The sequence below is a fragment of the Oxyura jamaicensis genome, chromosome Z (assembly GCF_011077185.1).
Source record: "Oxyura jamaicensis isolate SHBP4307 breed ruddy duck chromosome Z, BPBGC_Ojam_1.0, whole genome shotgun sequence".
In the NCBI taxonomy this organism is placed as follows: Eukaryota; Metazoa; Chordata; class Aves; order Anseriformes; family Anatidae; genus Oxyura; species Oxyura jamaicensis.
In genome coordinates, this window is record NC_048926.1 from 76,408,279 (window position 1) to 76,424,296 (window position 16,018).

Here is a 16,018-nt window from a genome sequence, read left to right on the forward strand (position 1 = left end):
CACTGCATTTCCTGGCTTTGCACTTTCAGCCTATATAAGGTAGAGTGTGATCCGACACATTTTGGTTGAGATTGTCCTTGAACTAAATTGTGTCAATTTGTTTTACTCACCTGTTTTCAGTCTACGGTAAGTAAAATGTTGGATCAAAGTACTTTTTTCTGTTAATAGAGTGGCAAGATATTGTAAATCTAGCTTTGTTTAGTTTGTGCTTAACTGCCTGAACCAAACAATTGAGGTTGCTCATCATCAAAGGTAATATTGTGTGTTCTTCTGAAAAATGGAATGTAAATATATTCCAACGCTGGGAATAATGGGTGTGCTCCTCTTTTCTGCAGCAATATGAGAACTGGCGACCAAACCAGCCAGACAGTTTCTTTTCTGCTGGAGAAGACTGTGTTGTTATAATATGGCATGAGAATGGACAGTGGAATGATGTTCCATGCAATTATCACCTGACCTATACCTGCAAGAAAGGAACAGGTACAAACTTTACAGTAACTATAGCATAATTCTGGTTTTATAAACCTAAAGGGACAAATTCTGTGTGATTTGTGGTGACCAATACAGTGAGCCTAGAACTGAGTTAGCCCCACAAAATTGTCCTTCTCTATCCACATATTAAACTCTTCCTAATCTGCTCTTGAGTCAAGGTCAAAATGGTACACAATAGAAACTCCTAGTTGAAACCAGACAAATGTCTTATTTGCAGATCTCAACAAAAGAGGCATTTACATATCTGGCAGGCCTGCTTTACCTGCATGCCACTGTGAATGATGTGCGTAGCAGTGATAGAATGCACAGGAATGGCACAAAGCTACACCAGGGGAGGTTCAGACTGAAGGAATCTGAAAGGCACATTGGGCTTATACACCGTTAGAGCTGATGCTTACATACAATCACAGAATGGCTTGGGTTGGAAGGGAACTTAAAGACCATCTGGTTCCAACCCCCCTGCCATGGGCAGGGACACCTCCCACCAGACTAGGTTACCCAAGGCCCCATCCAGCCTGGCCTCGAACACCTCCTGGTATATGGGGCATCTACAGCTTCTCTGGGTAACCTGTGCCAGGGACTCACCACCCTCTGAGTGAAGAATTTCTTGTCTATAGCTAAACTAAACCTACTCTCTTTTAGTTTAAAACCATTACTGCTTGTCTTCTCACTACACCCCCTGACACAGAGTCCCTCCCCAGCTTTCCTGCAGCCCCCTTTAGGCACTGGCAGGCCACTGTAAGGTCTCTCCAAAGCCTTCTCTTTTCCAGGCCGAACAAACAGTCCCTCAGCCTGTCTTCACAGGAGATTTGCTCCAGTCCCCTGAGCATCCTTGTGACCCTCCTCTGGACTTGCTCTAACAGGTCCCTGTCCCCTTGTGCTGGGGTCCCAGAGCTGAGCACAGGCTCCAGATGGGGTCTCACAGAGCATTGCAGAGAGGGAAAATCCCCTCCCTCACCCTGCTGGCCATGCTGCTGTTGGTGCAGCCCAGGGTACGGTTGACTTTCTAGGCTGCAAGCACACACTGCTGGCTTGTGTTGAGCTTTTTGTCAACAAATATTCCCAGGCTCTTCTTCTCAGGGCTGGTCTCAATTCATTCTCTGCCCAGACTATATTTGGGCTTGGGATTGCCCTGACCCAGATGCAGGACCTTGCACCTTGCCTTGTTGAACTTCATGAGGTTCACACAGGCCCACCTCTCAGGCCCATCCAGGTCCCTCTGGATGGCATCCCTTCCCTCCAGTGTGTTGACCACACCACACAGCTCACTGTCATTGGCAAACTAGTTGAGGGTACACTCGGTCCCACTGTCCATGTCACTGACAAAGATGTCAAACAGCGATGATCCCAACACCAGTCCCTGAAGATCACCACTCCTTCCTGATCTCCACATGGATATTGAGCTGTCGACCATAACTCTCTGAGTGCAACCCTCCAGCCAATTCCTTACCCAGTGAGTGTTCCACCCATCAAATCCATGTCCCTCCAATTTAGGGACAAGGACATCATGGGGGCAGTGTCAGATGCTTTGCACATGTCCAGGTAGATGATGTCGGTTGCTCCTCCCTTATCCTTCATTGCTGTAACCCCATCACAGGAGGCCACCAGATTTGTGAGGTACGATCTGCCCTTAGTGAAGCCATGCTGGCTGTCACCAATTACTTCCTTATTTTCCATGTGCTTTAACCATGCTAAGGAGGGTCTTCCAGGAGGCTCTGCTCCATGATGTTTCTGGGCACAAAGGTGACCTGTAGCTCCCCGAGTCAATGAAACCTCAAACATGAGAGTTGCCAGGAGCTGTATATTAACACCTTAGTTGTTCTCTGCCTCTTTAGACTGGGAAAATAAAGAAGAAACCAAAATCTCTTGTGCACTCCACTGTTGCCCGATTACTATTTACAGCATTTTGATAACATGTTCTTTGTGTGTTGAAAGGTGCATGAGTTTTAAGTGCTTTTAAAAAGTCTGCTGTTGAGGAAGACCTGAGAAGTTTTGAGAATGAGATTTTTTTATTATTAAATGCTTGTAATAACTTCAATGCTTTTCAGGTTTTGCAGCTTTCCAATGAAAATCTTTTCTTTGTGTGAGTATGAAAACTTTTTTGGTTTAAATTTACATCAGAAATTTAAACCAAAAAGGAAATATTAACCACATGATTATTGTATTTGATGTACAAAACCAGAGAACTACAGAAAAGAGTGATCTCCCTGTCCTTATTGGGACATGTCTATTGGGATTTTTGCTGAAATCTCTTGACATGTCCCCATAGGCAGAATTTACCTCAGAAGGGCATTTACAAACTGATGTTTGGGGTTTTGTCTTCCTTTAAGTTGCCTGTGGTCAGCCTCCTGTTGTGGAAAATGCAAAGACCTTTGGGAAGATGAAACCTCGTTATGAGATCAACTCACTTATTAGATATCACTGCAAAGATGGCTTCATCCAGCGTCATATTCCAACCATCCGGTGCCAAGGGAATGGAAGATGGGATATGCCTAAAATTACATGCATGAATCGTAAGTTCCCTGAAAAGGAATCAGTGCTGTCTCAGAAACAATTGTCTCATTAATGTAAAGATGAGCATCCATAATGATAATTAATGAAAAGTAACGAGTTTATTTTTTAAGAGATTTGCAAACGTTGTATTATAGATTATGACAGCAGTACAGCTCACACTATCTGCAGAAAAATCACTGGGGTTCTAAAACTAATGGAAATGTTCCTTTTCTGTTTTTACAAAAGCCATTAAGATTCTTTTCAATTAAGCAGCAACATTCTTACAAAGTCTCTGAATTCGTACCTTCCTAATAATGCTAACAATGCTTTCTGCAGATGTCTAACTATTTTCGAGAGATGGTTTCCTGTCTGTAACATGGCCTTAGTACCAGTTAATCATTTGTTAACTCCCTAATTAATCAACAATAACAGAAACTTAATGTGAAGCATACCCAGTCCATTCATGCTGAAATCATTTCAAACTAATTTTCTTTTTTTCCTCCCTCTTTTTCATTACAGCATCCACATACCAAAGGACTTATTCTAAGAAATACTACTATAAACATTCTTCATCAGGAAAGGGAACATCATTAAATTCATCAAAACACTACCATCGCTGGATCAGGACGTGGCAGGACTCAAGGCGCTGAGTGCTAAATGGTGAATGGGGATTTCCACCATTTCAGCCAAAGTTCTAACTTTCTGTGCCTTTTCTATCACTTATAGGAGTATTATCAAATTGTTTTGAAACTATGGACTCCGGTATTCACAATGCATTTTGCAAAAATATTGTGTTTATCAGAAAACAAAAAAAAAATAAATAAAAATTATATAGAGGAGAAGTGCTTATGGGGATAAAAATAAACCATTTCCAGCCTATAATGATTATTAGTTTTCTATATGCCATCGGTGTGGACCATTTTATGATATATACCAGCCTTCTGCAATATTTAAACAGCTCAATTTTAGCACCAATGAAAATGTAAATAAGATGATTTTAATGTTGTTTAATTGTGTGTTGTTTTAAAAATCCTGTATATAAAATGAAAAGTCACACTAAGTTCAGGCATATTTATGGTTAGAACGGCCTCAGAGGTCTTCAGTCATTTGTGACATTGTTTTTGTGTTGTTTACCTAGGCTGGAAATGGTTGAAATAACTTCACTGACTGAAATTTGTTATTACAAGGTGAAGATAAACACACAAGTGACATGACTTTTTTTTTTAATACAAACTGTGCCAGTTACCGTCCAAGGTACAGTGTGTGTCCATGTGATGCAAAATTTAGAGCACATAAAGTGGGGATATAGCATGAACTAGGGACTGCAATGTGGAACTTTTTTCTGCTCTCCATTCCAGCCTCATCATTCATGAGAAAGGACTGCATGGAGGACTTGTATATGACAAGGAGGGCCTGTAAAATTCCAAGTGCTAATACATTAACTTTATCAACCAGGGCCACCTTTTCTGAAAGAAAAAAAGAGAAAAAAAAAAAAAAGAAAAAAAAAAAGAAGAAAAAAAAAAAGACTTTCACAACATTAACCATAAGGTCTTTATTACAGGTCTCTGCATTCTAAAATGGAGATAGACCTAGTGTTTGGGGGATCTTTTTTTTTTTTTTTTTTGTAAAAAACAAACAAAAATCAAAAAAGTAAATAATTTTGTATATATAACCATTTTTTAATCTTTTTATAAAGTAATGAATGTTTGTGTATGAATGCTGCAGCTGTGAAGCGTACATAAATAAATGAAGTAAGCCATACTGATTTAATTTATTGGATGTTATTTTACCCATGCAAAGAAGATTAAAAGAGCAGGCCAGTGCAGTATTAGCCCCTGAGCTCCACTTTTGGAACCATCTTTTGCTATTTTCCCAGAGAACAAAATTCCTGCTAAACAGGATCATTTGTTTGTGGTTAGATGGGTGAGAACTGTGTGACTTATGGAAGAATCAGGATCTTGGCTTTCTAGGAAGAAGTGTGTGCACAAAGAGATTATAGGTTGTAGTTGGTGCAGTGTGTGCGTAGGAGTTTTCTATTACGATTTCTTACCCTGGTCAGCATGACAACTGACCTGGATGTGTACAGTAAGTGTAGAAGGTAATGTTTGAAAGGACCTCTTCACATAAAAGACTGTGTCTGGTTATTTCTGCAAAGTTCCCTGCACGTCTTTCGGCACAGGAAATAAATAAATAAATAAATAAATAAAGTTCCCTAGGATACAAACATACAACTTTCAAAATAACAGTGCAAATACAAACAGAGTTGGGAGGCTTATGCCTTTGTGTTAGCGTGGGGATATGATGCAAAAAGTTGAAAAGGAAAGGAGAAGAGTCGAAAACCCAGCCAATGTGTACATTTGTCCCAGGCAGAGCTGCCCATGAGGTGACCTTGCCATGGCTTATTGGGAACAGTGATTACAGTCCCAGGCAACATCTCAGAAAAAAAATTGCAGTGACTGCTCCACCGTGGATACCCAGTCTTTGTGCGTTCAACATGGCAATGCGTCACTGCGTTGGCCGGTTCGTTCCCCACCCCTGTCCCCAAACAATGCACATAATACTTTTCTCTATTTATATTATCTTGTATAGTGTATAATGTGAATGTCTGTTTTTTGTGAATGAAAGTCTAAAATCTTTGTAACTTTTATATCTGCTTCTGTTTCACCAAAGAAACAAGGTTTTGCTATACTGTGACTTGTCTTGTTATTGCATGTCTTCCTGTTTAAATCTATGCAATGTGATTTTTTTCATATGAATACGATTAGACTGTCAGGTACTTCACAGTTATCATGGGCTTAGTCAATTGCCCACTGGAGTCAAAGAGAGTCAGCTGGCTGAACTTTATTAGGTGCTGGATTTGACTTTATATGAGCAACTGTAGGAGATTTGGAGTAATATTTTAAGATATACAGTATATGTTTTGAAGTCAATTATTGCTTGTATAAGTCAAGACTCTGCTCATAAGTATACAGTATTCTGCACATCACTTCCTTGTACCAGAAGCATACAGAACAGAAAATATATTTTAACACTTTGCAAACTTTCTCACCATATGTATAAAAACCCCTGCATAGATTTGTTGTTTTCTTGTCTTCTTGTTGGATTTAAACAATGTTGTAAGGCATTCAGATAACATTGTGATTGTAGTTTAAGTAGGTTAGGTGCAGTGCTTATACTGATCTTTTTTCACCTCCTTCTATTACGCGTAATAAAATAGGACTGACAACATTCCTTATTAAAAAAAAAAAAAAAAAAAAAAAAAAAAAAAAAAAACTGTTACCCATGCTTGTTTATTTAGACAGAGAATGGAGCTTTCTTCAGCTCTGGAGACGCTTTTTAACCCTGACCTAAACCTCAAGTGTTGCAGTGCTAGCATGCAGCTGGAACGCATCCACTCACATTGCAGGGCCAGGTCTGGTGGGACACCGGGACATCACTGCACCAAGTGGCTCCGTTCCTGTACCTGCAGCAGCACCGAGCTCCGGAGTGTGGCAGGGCACTGTGATCAGCCTAGGAACAGAAGACAAAACGAGAAATTCAAACACAGACCATTTATTTATTTATTTATTTTAACAAGTGTTCCTTAGCTCTGCTTTCTTGCCTTCCAGGTTAACCCAGAATCCTGTTTAATATTTTCTAGTTCCCCGGTGTCTGCTGCATAAACTCTGCTTTAAGTTGCATTTGACAAATCCATGCAAGACAAACACCAGAGTAGTACTCCTGTAGAACACTTCCCCGGTTGCCTAAGTATTAAACACTTTTTCCTTTACTAACCCACTTTCTACTGTTTAATGGGATGCAGAAATAGCTGTAGATGAGGAGGTGTAAAGGTTAGTAGGGGATGGGGTGTTAGTGGTTACAGTCTTTAGCTGAAAGGACTCCAGGTGTGCACTGCACGTCCTCTGCTGTCAGTATGTAGAGCATTTGGACCAAACAAGGCTCAAGCTGCAGGTCAGTGCACAGGGTTCAAATGCCACATGGGAGCATCTGTTTCATGTGCCTATGAATATCTGGATAGAGTAGACTTCATTATTCCAAGAGTCTTCCTGCCCCTTACCATGCTGGCTGAATTTGACTTCCCAGCAACTGGAGTTCTCCTGTAGAGGCTGGCACTACACTGGGTAGAAATGAGCCAATCTACCTGTTTTGTTCTCAAGAGGATGTGCTGCCTAGTGGAAACATCCCTGTATCCCAGCTGTGCCCTAAAAGTCACGTAACTTGAAGCTAGGTAGGAAGAGACAGCTCCCTGATGGCAGATCTTGCAGGACATTTATTTCTGTGGGACAACTCACCCAACATTCTGAGACTCGTCGGAGACTGTGGATGGAAGTGGCATGTAGGAGAAAATACAAGTCTCTTGGCATGCAACAGGCATGCCAGTAAGATACAAGTGGGCTGGCAAGGAGCTGCCAAAGGAAGGGACAGCCTGCAAGGAGCTTTGCAGAGAGAGTGTTTTTTTTGCCAGGGCAGTGGCTGAATGAACACTGTTCAAAGGTCAGTCTATGGATATGGTGTGGGTCCATGTCTGATACTTTCTTAAGTGAAAGGTCTTAATTTCTGCAGCCAGCATCCTTGCACTGAGTGGATGCAGATACCAGCACACACATGCAGAGACATCTCCTTGACAAGAGGATGGTGAGCCTGCAGCAGCCAGTGCGAGTTTGAGCTGTGAGAAGCTCTGCAGCACAGGAGCTTGGCTGACTGAAGACAACCTGAAGCAAGAGGAGGAGGAGCAGCAGCAGCTACCAATTTATATATTATCGTGTAACTGCTGAAAACCTGGATCATAGCAAAGTCCTAACAGCATGAGTTCTGGCTAAAATTAAATCTTCAGTGCCCTCTGCTGTTGTCTGCTGCTTTAATGCTTTAATAAGTTCCCCCCCTCCCCCCCAACCCCCCACCCCTTTATTATTTCTGCACTATAAACACTGGCTCTTTATCTAGAAGGGCTATGTTTTTGTCTGCTGGACTGTTGTCTGTTAAATGTCTACCCAAAAAAAGAAGTCTTGCAGTTATATCTCCAAAACAGGAGGAGGCCTGAGGCCTGAGGCCTTGTCCCCTGAGGAGGGCTGCAAAGATGCCTCCTAGGGCTTCAGAGCAGGTACATCAGCTTCCATGGCATTAATGGGCAGAGGGGTATGAACCCTGGTGTGAACCAGAGCTATGACTTAGTACAGGTAGCAGGGTGAATGGGTGACCACCTTCTGAGCTCTATTAAACGGCCTGCAGCATGCCCTGCTGAGCATCCCGTCACAGCTGTCTCAGAGCTTCTGCACTCTAGGAAATGTTTAAGTCTTTGCATACTGAAAACAAATGGGAAAAAAATGTTTTCAGTTCAGCTGCACTATAGCTCAAAGGCAAATGTATTATCTTTCAGCAAAAACATACCACTTTTCATTGTATTATTTATGATAAGCAGCAGTGCGCATAGGCCTCTGTGGCCACACTGTTTTTCCTGACAAAACTGTGAAAGGGATACAAGTGATATTTGGACTAAACATTGGTGAAAACTGTAACATGCAAAGACGCCAAGCAAGGCTGTTAACATGGTGAAGCCAAGCACAGTCATTCTAAGAAGAAAAATGAAGAAATACAGAAAAACATGTATCACCTGAACACCCAAGCAGTAGAAATAGAACGAAATTTAAGGGTCTGTAAAACACAATTTAATGCAAACTTTGGCTTTCGTGGAAAACAAATATTTTCAAGTGAAGAAGCCATCAGCTGATACTATGATAGAGGCTAACTTATGGTTTAATGCAGGTGGAAAAAAAATAAATAAAAGAGAGAGAGAAATCAGTCCTTGAGATGTGTCACTGAGGAATTTCTTTGAAGGATGAGACTGGATTCATGACACTGGCAACCAAATTCAAGTAGGAAGTGATCCAGAATCCTGCTTCTGGGATGGTCAGTAGAATGGGGAAGATACACACAATGCAAACACAGGTTGTGGTCCTGCACAGACACAACAGTTTGATGTACCAGCTACATGTGTTCTGTGTGTAAGCTGTAGAAATTGCTTCGTCCACTGGTGAGAAGTTCTGTGATGGCAGAAGTCCTTACTACTTTAAGACAGGAGGAGATCAGAAGAGGGAAGAAATGGTGTGGTTGTCTTTGGTAGCAAGTAAATGGCAGGAGTTTTGGTCCTGTGTTTCTTACACTAGTGTGTTCAAGTACTTAATCAAAAATAATTTTCCTACATGGCATAGAAACACATAATGCAGAGGCTTGGGAGAGGTAATACACAAAAATCTGTAGCAGATCCAGAAAATGGTTCTGTGGTTTTTAAGGGCCCTGTTCCTTCACAGGTTAAAAAAAAAAAAAAGTGACTTTTCTAAGTAGAAGATGGAAGTTTTGATTCCAAAGGCATTAGAATCCAAGGCTGCTCCCTTCAGGGTTAAAATAAACCTTGGTCTCACCCATGTACAATATATAAGTTAATATTTTATTACTTTTTTTTTTTTTTTAATGTCTTTTTGAATGAAGAATTCCTTCGACAGCAAAGACCATACCTCTTCTGCTGCAGCTTGATCACCTTAAACTAGGGTAGATTTTTGATGTGGTCAAACCCTGACTTAGCAAGCACATCATAGATCAACAGGGCGAGAGACCATTCCCAATACAGAATCCGTACAGACCACGTGGCGGGAGTTGAGACAGCCTCCATCATCACATGGCTGCCGAGACAGCTACAATTTTCACCTTCTTGCTCTATCCGGCAAGTGGGCAGGCTGGGGGTGCAGCGGGAGCGGAGAGGGGACAGAAGCAGGACAGCTGACCCCAACTGGCCAAAGGGGTGTTACGTACCATATGGTGTCAAGCTGGACAAGTAATGTGGAGTGGCTGGCTGGGGGATGGTAGGGGTACCACCTGCCACCCTTTCCTGGAACTGGCTCCCCCGGGCCATTTGGCTTGCCAGAAAGGCCATAGGGACTGCCCTGCACCTCCCATCCTGTGCCCTGGGATTATTTTTAACACAAGCAATTTAGGTAATTTAGTTTCCTTATGCACCTTATAACATCTTCCTCTTTGTCTTCCTGTTCCTCAGATGGCCCACACTCTTTGGAGTAACCTATCTTGTCTTCATCTTACTCCCTAGACTGAGTAGGAGTTCCTCTGCTTTTTTAATGACCTGACTTTCCCATCTCTTTTTAAAAAGGGGTGTGATGTTTCCCTTTTTCGACTCACCAGGGACATCGCCCGACTGCCAGCACTTTTCAACTAGGATGGAGAGAGGCTTGGCAGCTACTTCAGCCAGTTCCCTCCGCACCCTGGGATTCATGTCATCAGGTCCCATAAACCTGTACCTGTTGTTTAGATTCATAAGGTGGTCTCAAACCTGCTCTTCACTTACAGTGGGTGGGACGTTGCTCCCCCAGCCTCCATCTATGGGTTCAGGGAAATGAAAGAATTGGGAAGCCCACCTTCTAATGCAGACGGAGGCAAAGAAGTTGTTGAGTACTTCAGCCTTCTCCACGTCTGTTGTTACCAAGTACTCAGCTAGAGAAACTCATTCCTAGGATAAGAAATTAGCCACCTCTAATCGCTTACACACTCCTATTTTCACCCTTCAGTCTACTATTTACACAAATGTTAGAGGTGCATGGTGGCCCTCACGGACTCCTCCTGTCACCCCAGCGCAGCAGCCTGAAGGAAGCTGGGTCCTCTCTTGTGCTGTTCCTCGAGGCTCTGTGCAGAAGGGATGCCACCTCTGGCACAAGGGCTGGGGGATGGGAAAGAAGCACTCATACAACCCCTGAGAATTGGCAACAGAGTGGTTTATTGCCTGCGGCATGTCCATGGTGTTTTGGGGGCTCCAAGCTAATGCTTGGGATGGAGCCTGCATGATGATGAGTAGGGGGCTGGCCGGGCACTCCTGTGATGCTGTTTTTGTGCTCGGATAGCAGAGAGCAAGGACACGCTGCAGTAGTCCCAGGTCTGTTCTGGCCAAGGTTGATCCACTTCCATCAGTTCCTCCACGTCTTGTGGTGGATCCACCTCCATGGGCTCCTCAGTGCTGAGCAGAAGGCTAAGCCAGTCCTTTCCTGAGACTGCCCAAATGGGATGTCTTCCATCGCTAAGGTTTCCAGGCCGGGGTGCTGAACCATGGGGTGAGCCACTTTCATGCCTACGTCCCATGGACACCAGGTCCAACCTTTCCTTGAACACCCCCAGGGACGGTGACACCACCACTTCCCTGGGCAACCTATTCCAATGCCTGACTGTTCTTTCTGAGAAGAAATGTTTTGTAATTTCCACCCCGGTCAGAGATAAAAATGCAGGGAGAATGATGGGAGGAATGGAACATAGGTATTGGTTTGAAAATGGGAAATCAATCCATGTTAACTTTGTATTAGGGAAGAACTTGAGCTTATACAAAACAATTTATACCAGCCAGCCAGTGGCATCCCCAGTGAATGCACAAGTTTCATAGCTAGCTATGAAGTCCCCCCTTATGGGTTGCCAGATGTCAACCGGGATTACCACACGGCTGACACGAGCAAGTCCAGGAGGTTCATAAAGCACCTAGATGATAACTTCTTGGCTCAGGTGCTAAGGCAACTGACTAGGAAAGGTGCCCTCCTAGATCTGTTGCTAGAGAACAGAGAGGGTCTTGTGGGGGACGTGGCAATTGGCGGCCATCTCGGTCATAGTGACCATAAAGTGGTTGAATTTAGAATTTATGGTTACAGAAGGAAAACTGCCACCAAAACTTCAGCCCTGGATACGGGGAAAGCAGACTTCAGGCTGCTCAGGGAACTAGTCAGCAAGGTCCCCTGGGAAAATGCTTTTGAAGGCATTGGTGTCCATCAGTGCTGGTCAATCTTTAAGCACTGCTTCCTAAAAGCACAAGATCAGGCAATTCCAAAATATCGGAAGTCAGGCAAGCGGGGCAGGAGGCCAGCCTGGCTGACCAGGGATCTTCTACTGGAGCTTAGGCGAAAAACTAAAGTGTACAGCTGCTGGAAGGAGGGTCAGGAGATGAGGAAGGAATACGGGGATGCTGTTTGTGTTTGTAGGGAGAACATTTGTGTGGCCAAAGCCCAACTAGAGTTGAAGCTGACCATGTCTGTGGGAGACAATAAAAAAGTTTGAACATATGTGAACATATGTGAGCAGAAAAAGGAGAACCAAAGAAAACATAGGTCTGCTGCTTGATGGGGAAGGTCTCCTCACAGACAATTACATAGGCAAAGCAGAGATGCTTAATGCCTTCTTCGCCTCTGTCTTCAATGCTGATGATGGGCTTTGGGACCCAGGGTGGGTCCAGTGGGAATGATAAACTCCCAACTGACCCTGAACGTGTGCAGGATTTGCTGCTCCACCTGGATCCATACAAGTCCATGGGTCTGGATGAGATTCATCACAGGGTGCTTAAAGAGCTGGCTGACGTCATTGCAGGACCTCTCTCAATTATTTTTCAATGATCTTGGGAATCTGGAGAGGTCCCAGTAGACTGGAAGCTGGCAAAGGTTGTGCCAATTTTCAAGAAGGGTAAGAAAGAAGACCTTAGCAATTACAGGCCTGTGAGTCTCATGTCAGTGCCTGGTAAAATTATGGAGAAGATGATCCTTGAAGTTATTGAAGCACACCTGGGGGACAATGCAGTCATTGGTCCCAGCCAACATGGGTTAATGAGCGGTAGGTCCTGCCTAGCAAATTTGATTTCCTTTTATGATAAGATCACCCATCTAGTCAACCAAGGGAAACCAGCTGATGTGATCTTTTTGGACTTCAGCAAGGCTTTTGACATGGTTTCCCATAGGATCCTACTGGACAAAATGTCCAGCATACAACTAAACAAAAACATCATACAATGGGTGAGCAATTGGCTGACGGGCAGGGCTCAAAGGGTTGTGGTAAATGGGGCCACATCTGGCTGGCTGATGCTCAATAGTGGGGTCCCTCAAGGTTCCATTTTAGGGCCAGTCCTCTTCAATGTTTTTATAAATGATTTGGATGTAGGACTAGAAGGTGTTTTGAGCAAATTTGCAGGTGACACCAAACTTGGAGGAGCTGTGGACTCGGATGAGGGTGGAAAGGCCCTGCAGGGAGATCTGGACATATCGGAGAGCTGGGCGATCACCAACCGTATGAAATTTAACAAAAGCAAGTGCTGGGTCCTGCACCTGGGAAGGGGCAACCGTGGCTATACATACAGACTGGGCGACAAAACGCTGGAGAGCAGCCCCACAGAGAGGGATCTGGGATTCATGGTTGACAGCAAGTTGAATATGAGCCAGCAGTGTGCCCTGGCAGCCAGGAGGGCCAACCATATCCTGGGGTGCATCAAGCACGGCATTGCTAGTCGATCGAGGGAAGTGATCGTCCTGCTCTACTCTGCGCTGGTGTGGCTGCACCTTGCGTACTGTGTGCAGTTCTGGGCACCACAGTACAAAAAGGACATAAAACTGTTGGGGAGTGTCCAGAGGAGGGTGACAAAGATGGTGAAGGGCCTAGAGGGGAAGACATATGAGGAGCAGCTGAGGCCACTGGGTCTGTTCAGCCTGGAGAAGAGGAGACTGAGGGGAGACCTCATCACGGTCTACAATTTCTTCGCGAGGGGGAGTGGAGAGGCAGGTGACCTGTTCTCCATAAACACCAGTGATAGGACCTACGGGAATGGGGTTAAGCTGAGGCAGGAGAAGTTTAGACTAGACATCAGGAGGAGGGTCTTCACCAAGAGGGTGATTGCTCACTGGAACGGGCTCCCCAGTGAAGTAGTCACTGCACCAAGCCTGTCTGAATTTAAGAAGAGATTGGACTGTGCACTTAGTCACATGGTCTAAAATTGTGGGTGGACCTGTGCAGTGTGAGGAGTTGGACTTGATGATCCTTGTGTGTCCCTTCCAACTCAGGATATTCTATGATTCTATGAAAACATACACAACTGTAGTTTTCAGTAAATAGGCCTAAATGTGTGTTTTCTCATTTGGTAATACAGTTTTTATTTGCATTCTCTGTTACAAGAATTGTTTTAAAGCTGCTACTATCCTTTAGGACTTCATACACAACTTCTAGCCTGTGTCTGTACAAGTGGGTTACACTTTCGTTGACTTTTCTGTTCTGGGAAATTGTTAGGAACAGCTGTTTATACTCATATACCTGAACATTCGAGTTTAAAATGACAAGCAATGGAGATAAGATTTTTCAAGATACCTGAAATGACATCAACATACTGCTGAAGTGAAAGGACTTCTAAAGTGAATAGCTTAGAACATCCATCAATCCTTACTGTTGCTTGAGTAGCAGATTCCTCCTGAATGTGAGATTCCAAATATGAAAATTCAGGAAAAGCTTGGAGGTTGGTCTAAAAATGTTTTTTGAGCTTTCAAGTACAATGGATAGTACCTGATGTGTAGTTACACTAAGTAAGTTACTTTATCTTTTATCACATTGCTTTAAGGCTTTACATATTGGGAGCTTGGTTTTTCAGGAAAAAAAAAATATATATATATATATTTGTATTGTAATGGAGTTAGACGGGTGACTGCAAGACAGTATTAACACCATCAGCATTCACCTTAGAGAATTACAGAGAATCATGGAATGATTTAGGTCGGAAGAAAAAAAGAAAAAAAAAAAAAGTGTTTGTCAAAGGAGAGATGAATGAAATCACAGAAATTTAACCCTTTTTGTCATGCCCTGTCCAGCTGACTCCAGGCACAGCTTTGGTCCTCCAAAGGGAGTGAGGTCAGGTATGACTCTGGACTGCTGAGGCTGACACTGGGACTGTGGTGTCTGCAGCCATGGAACAGCTGAGATGTGCCCCCAGCCCCGGCAGCAGCAGGACGGAATTGCTGTTAGAGGAAGGGAAAGCATGGGATAACTGGTGCTGGTGCCTCAGGTGTTCTGAAACATCCAAGGTAATGCCTTGAATCCACTGTTAAATAGAGTTAAATTTGCAACTAGGGGTAATATGCATGGTCCAACAAATCTTCAGGCTACTTGAGTAGTGGCGGTTCATTCCTGTTGGAGTAAATCTCCTTTCTGTTAAAACACTGTGCTTTCCAAAAGTGTGTGCAGATCAAAACAATTGTCCCTGCACACAACAGAGCTGGCTACTCTGCTGCATGAGTGGCTTGGAGTAGCCACCTTCCCTCAAGGGCACATCTTCAGACCTTCCCCAGCTGCTGCTAGGCTTCACTTTACATCTCTGAGGCTCGCAGATTTTGCCCTTCCTCTGTAAAGAAACAATAAAGTGTATTCAAAACAATCCTCTCAAATTCTGTGGTGATAATTCACCAAAGTTAATGTGTTGTTTTATTTTCTTGGTTTTTCTTACTCTCTTCCAAGAGTCCAGCACTCTCTGTACCTGGAAATCCAGGACTGCCTCTCAATGTGTTCAGTGACCTCATGAGGTCACAGGGGTGTAAACGCCTCTAGCTGATCTCACAGTGTAGAAATAATATATTTTGGCTGAAAATCTTCAGTTTGTGTTCCATTCTTGATGAGCAAAGAGCTCAGGGGGAAAATGACTAACTTCTGTGTAAACTTATTTTCCATCTTGGCTGTATCACCATTTAAATAACCAGCAGTCTTAGCATGTAACTTGCTGCTGCCTCCTTACTTTTCATAATAGACGTTTTCCAGACCTGTGTGTCTTGAGATATGACAACAGTAATATCCCACCCTGATGCTCCATCATCCAGTGTCTGAGAAAGAGTTTTTGACCTCAGTAGCCATCCCTCCATCTCACCCTGAAAGTGCGATTCAGCAGGTAATGCTCTCCAACGTGCAAAAACTCACAAAAGCTGTCAGACTTTGAAAAAGGTGTATAGCATATCACAATAAGGTGTGTGTCTCCTAGAGCAATGAGAAACTGTAAATCTTTAATAGCCTTAATCTCACTCCATTAGAGTTTGAAATAGTTGTCACACACAGTTTAAGAACAGATTCAACCAGTAGTGAATGGGATGTTACGCTCTCAAAACTGGAGAAATCCAGTTAATTTTAATCAATTACATTGCCTCACATGAACCACAAGCTCTTCAGATGGAAGTTTTGCTATGTCCACTTTTGTGGCATAAGG

At 43.4% G+C, this 16,018-nt stretch overlaps 1 protein-coding gene across 4 annotated transcripts in view; it reads left to right on the forward strand.

The window, feature by feature from the left end:
* Positions 1-5,673, forward strand: part of VCAN (versican) — a 112,620-nt gene extending 106,947 nt beyond the window's left edge. For all 4 annotated transcript variants that reach the window (XM_035309363.1, XM_035309364.1, XM_035309362.1 and 1 more), the window contains exons 13-15: positions 336-480; positions 2,823-3,005; positions 3,505-5,673. In XM_035309363.1, coding sequence (XP_035165254.1) covers positions 336-480; positions 2,823-3,005; positions 3,505-3,635 — 459 coding nt within the window. In that variant the 3' untranslated portion in view covers positions 3,636-5,673. The remainder of the gene's footprint in view (positions 1-335; positions 481-2,822; positions 3,006-3,504) is intronic.
* Positions 5,674-16,018: the final 10,345 nt, after the last annotated feature.